The sequence below is a fragment of the Nansenia antarctica genome (assembly GCF_963989245.1).
Source record: "Nansenia antarctica genome assembly, chromosome: 1".
In the NCBI taxonomy this organism is placed as follows: domain Eukaryota; kingdom Metazoa; phylum Chordata; class Actinopteri; order Argentiniformes; family Microstomatidae; genus Nansenia; species Nansenia antarctica.
The window spans coordinates 111,542,216-111,547,215 of NC_137674.1; the positions used below are offsets into that span (position 1 = coordinate 111,542,216).

A 5,000-nucleotide genomic window follows, 5' to 3' on the forward strand; every position below is an offset into this window, starting at 1 on the left:
GAAGCTAAAAATACCCCCCCCCCACCCCCCATCACCACCCCCACCACGCGCTCCCAGAACGTGACTGTGCATTCTGTAATAAAAGGTAAAAGCGGTGCGGTCCATCTAATCCATTCCTGTCAGTCAGTCAGCGCGCTGTAAAACAACGGACCTGACAAGTGATTTACAGGGTGGCTCCGTCATTCACGGCTGTCGTCGCTCCCCGAGGTGTCGAGGGGTTCGTCCCGCGCCGTCTCTTCGCCTCTCTTCGGTGTGAAACTAACCGGGATGCCATTCCAACTCCCAAGGACACTCTGCAGTCTGCAGTCTGCCAGGCTCACCGGCGTGTTGCTCTTTTTCCCATGTTTGACTCGGTGCCAACGGGCAGGAGGGCCGGCCGTGGAGAACAAAGCCTCGGCCTGACATAGATGAGGATGAGGCTCTGGTTGGCCGACAGAAATAGTGATGTCATCTTGTCACTAGGGTTGCAAAATGCCTGTAAGTTTGGGAAGCTTGGGGCGCTTAGGTGGCGTAGTGGATTAAGCGCTGACCATGTAACCGCAGGGTCTCCGGTTCGATTCCGGCCGCCGACATATCCTGCATGTCATCCCTCCTCTCTCTCTCACCCATCCTTCCTGTCTAAATCTTCACTGTAACTGTCAATAAAAATGAAAAATATGAGTGGGACTGCCCCACTCAGAAAAAATTACTTTTAAAAAAGTTTGGGAAGCTTTCCGCTAATCTCCAACGTTTCCATATTGAAACCCACAGGGAAACTTGGGAAATTACCGGAAGGTTTTCCAAACTTAGGGGAATAAACGATGGGATTTTTTTGCACAGTGTTTGAGTGTTTGCGGATGCTGTTTTTATTTTGCACTCTATCGATACTCGATTCAGTTCCAGCACCTCAGCAAAGTCTGATCACGGATGATAGCGGTGGTATTATCACTATTTGGACATTAGTTTAGTAAAAAGGAAACTAAAACCTCTGTCGTTGAGACGGAGCCCACCTCCCCTTACCTGCCAGCACCTGTTACCACAGAGATCCACGAGGTATCGTCAGTTGTTCCCGCCTGTGTGGCACAAGGCCTCCCAGAGTAGCAAAAAACAGGACTGTTTCAGCCATTCTTCAACCCCCCCGCGATGTTAGCAGGGATCCGGAGTGCATGGGGGGGCTTAAGGAGGGTGATTAGTTCGAGATGTGGTGTTCCCCCCATTTCGTATCCCCCTTAACAACAGCAACGAGGAGGAGAGTCGAGGCTGAGTCACTGCCAGCGCCCAGGACATCTGAAGGCCTTCCCAGCATGCAACATCCAACGCCCAGAGCCAGGTGAGTCGACGGCCAACAGCGGAAACTGTCAGTCTCAGTCACTCACACACTCTCTCACGCACCCCCCCCCTACGCTGCTCATCCAACTGACCCTGCTCTCGGCTGTGTGTTCTGTCCCTTCGCCTCTCCACACAGCTGCTACCAGCCAAGCCAGTAGGAGGAGCTTCTTAATAAACCCCCATTATAAAGGACTGGGTGAGGGGGGGCTACTTAGTATGCGCCACCCAGACTTAACCAGAAGCTTCCTTACTTAGCGCGCTCCCTGAACAGACAGATTTTTTAAAGTCGGGGTTTCCCACCCCAAACTGGCAGGGGTTCTCTGCTCTGACCTCACAGTCACAGAGAGTTTAGAGCACCTCAGGTGTAGAGAAAACCTCAGGCACGGCGGCTTGACAAAAAAACACAACATTTGCATTGCAAAAGCGTATGTGTCGTACATGAGCCAAGAAAGACAGAGAGAGAGAGACAGAGGAACACACATCACAGCAAAAAACCTCTTAAGACCTCGGGAGATTTGGGGTTTATTCTTCGTTAAAAACCTGATTCTCTCAGAGAACCTGAGGTAATGGCGACGTGGTAGGTCGAGACATCAAAGGTCTGAGATAGCGGGGCAGCGTTCCACGACCGTCAATCCCGTGTCTACAGTCTCAACATTGAGTATCTATAATCTAGGGAAGGGCTTTGTGGAAAATCAAGCCATATTAATCGGATTAGCTCATTGGCAACACAGCACATAGCTGCCTGAGGTGTCATAAGGCATTCATGACATCACCCTCCTGACCCAGTCATCTGACCCAGGGCCATAGTGCAGCTAGACAACGTTGAAGAGCTAAAGTCAGTTTATGGATTTTTTTCTTTGTTTATTATCAGGAGTTTATGGATTTAGGATTTATGAAATTAGGATTTGGAGTGACCTCGTCATGGATCTGTGTTCAGGGGCAACTTCCAACTGAAGCAGAGGCTAAAGGTCTAGTAGATATGGGAGTGAGAGAAACATACTTTCAGTCTTTTACAACCTCATAAATTCCAAGTGAGCCTCTGTGTTCATAAAGACATGATTCATTGTTTATCTCGTCGACACAAACATCTATAGGCCGGCAACTGTTTGTACTCTTTGTTCTCCAATGACAAATTGTACATGGATAAGTACATAGATATACTCTCTCTGCAGTGGCAACTTGACCACATATTAAAGCAATCATAGAGAATAATCCATACATTCACTCAAAGTGATCAGCGGGGGTCATTCTTTCCCAATAGATCTTATTACAAGAGTTCCCAGATATAGAGATGGATATGAATATGAATTGGAGAGGAATGTTGCCGACCGAACGCTGCAGGCCTATATCTCTATTGAACACTGATGTTAAGACCTCTGCACAGACGTACCTTTCTTGTACTTGTGAATGGGGAGTTTCTTCAGCTGGTCCTTGCGCAGACGGCTTCTCCGAGCTCTGTGTCGGTCCTGGACGAACTTGGTGATCTGAGGGGGGGGAAAGGAGAAGTCAACAGTCAGCCAGGGCGGTTATGAGCCCCTTCACCCCACCTAGAACCCTTATGAATACCATAAGCGTTGGTCTGAACCGGGTAACAATCTATACGCTACGTGCTACTGCCAAAATTACGATGTAGCGCTTTGACAATAGTTATTTACAAATGTTTGTTTTTACAAAAGTGAAAAAGGGAATCTATTAATATGAAATTTTTCAATTTCGATAACTAAATAACTATACGACAACATATACATCTTACTTAGTCACTACACAGGTATATTGAGCAACCTGAATTTCCTGTTAACAAGACAACAAGGCACTTTATTTTTCCTACCATGAAAACTACAATGAGGATGAGACAGATTCCCACTATGATGAGGAAGGGAATCAGGTAGTACTCCAGAGGGAGGCTGAAGTCTGGCATGAGGACCACATGACCCCTGAAACACAGTAGAGCCGTTGTAGAGACGAGACTTAAGTGTTTGTGACCATTAGACACACTCCGAATAACAGTGACCATACACAGAGGCCTTAAGACGATGCGGCCCATCATCTTTTAGCCTGTCACATGAGCTGACACATTTTCATGTCTTTTTTCTTCTTCCGCAGCACAAGGTCCTGTCATAACGCTCTCAATCTGTTTAACGACGTTTCACGCTGTTCGATAACGGGTTACGGGGCTACATAACACCCAATTACCTCACTCGCTGTCATCACTGGCCAAAACACATGGAGGCTAATTCAGTTGACAGTGACATAATTCACTTGACATAGCGTTGTGCATACATGCTATACATCACTCCCATGCAGAAAGACAGACATGTAGGATAAATAGTACATCAGTACTAAGGACTAAATACTAAAAACTGACAGTTTGTTAAGAGCAGATTCTTAGAGAGCCCTGGAGTGTAAGCCTGTTAGAGTACGTCTGGTGCCTTGGGCTCGAGTGAACCTCAATCTTGATAGACACGGAAATAAGCCTTTGATCTAGAGACTCACCCCTTGTCATAAATGTAGTCCTCCTTCAAAGAGTTGGCAGTCTCTTCACTCACAAACACAGAAGGGATCACTATCTGCTTCAAAACATCCACTAAAAAAAGGAGAGAGAGAAGGAAAAAGCTATTAATACAAACGCTCATGCCCCCCTAAAACAATCCTAGAACATCATGAACAAACAACATTACGTTTCAAACAAAAAATTTAAAGCTTATCAGAAAAAAGCTATCAGAAAATATACCAGAAATAGCCTGGTGTTTGTGGTACACGTCGCACCACCACTGTTCCAACATCTACTCCTGTCTGTCTTTGTGAAATGAAATATTTCTGAGGGTTCACAGCCACAGCCACGACCGCTGGCACCCGCAACCACTTAAATCTGCCAGGCGGGCGTGTTCTGACATGTTCTGAGGTGTTCTGAGTGTTCTGAGGTGTTCTGAGATGTTCTGAGTGTTCTGAGATGTTCTGAGGTGTTCTGAGGTGTTCTGAGATGTTCTGAGGTGTTCTGAGATGTTCTGAGGTGTTCTGAGGTGTTCTGAGATGTTCTGAGGTGTTCTGAGATGTTCTGAGGTGTTCTGAGATGTTCTGAGGTGTTCTGAGATGTTCTGAGGTGTTCTGAGGTGTTCTGAGGTGTTCTGAGATGTTCTGAGATGTTCTGAGATGTTCTGAGGTGTTCTGAGGTGTTCTGAGATGTTCTGAGGTGTTCTGAGATGTTCTGAGGTGTTCTGAGGTGTTCTGAGATGTTCTGAGATGTTCTGAGATGTTCTGAGATGTTCTGAGATGTTCTGAGGTGTTCTGAGGTGTTCTGAGGTGTTCTGAGGTGTTCTGAGGTGTTCTGAGGTGTTCTGAGGTGTTCTGAGGTGTTCTGAGATGTTCTGAGATGTTCTGAGGTGTTCTGAGATGTTCTGAGGTGTTCTGAGGTGTTCTGAGGTGTTCTGAGATGTTCTGAGGTGTTCTGAGGTGTTCTGAGGTGTTCTGAGATGTTCTGAGGTGTTCTGAGGTGTTCTGAGGTGTTCTGAGATGTTCTGAGGTGTTCTGAGATGTTCTGAGATGTTCTGAGTGTTCTGAGGTGTTCTGAGATGTTCTGAGATGTTCTGAGGTGTTCTGAGATGTTCTGAGGTGTTCTGAGGTGTTCTGAGGTGTTCTGAGGTGTTCTGAGATGTTCTGAGGTGTTCTGAGATGTTCTGAGTGTGTTCTGAGAT

General features: G+C 46.5%; 1 protein-coding gene across 1 annotated transcript in view; it reads right to left on the reverse strand.

Annotated features, from left to right (window-relative positions):
- Nucleotides 1–5,000, reverse strand: part of rnf13 (ring finger protein 13) — a gene marked incomplete at its 3' end in the record, with an annotated part of 62,967 nt that overhangs the window by 10,417 nt on the left and 47,550 nt on the right. The window contains 3 exon segments of the mRNA XM_080530173.1: nucleotides 2,695–2,792; nucleotides 3,137–3,242; nucleotides 3,802–3,892. Coding sequence (XP_080386299.1) covers nucleotides 2,695–2,792; nucleotides 3,137–3,242; nucleotides 3,802–3,892 — 295 coding nt within the window.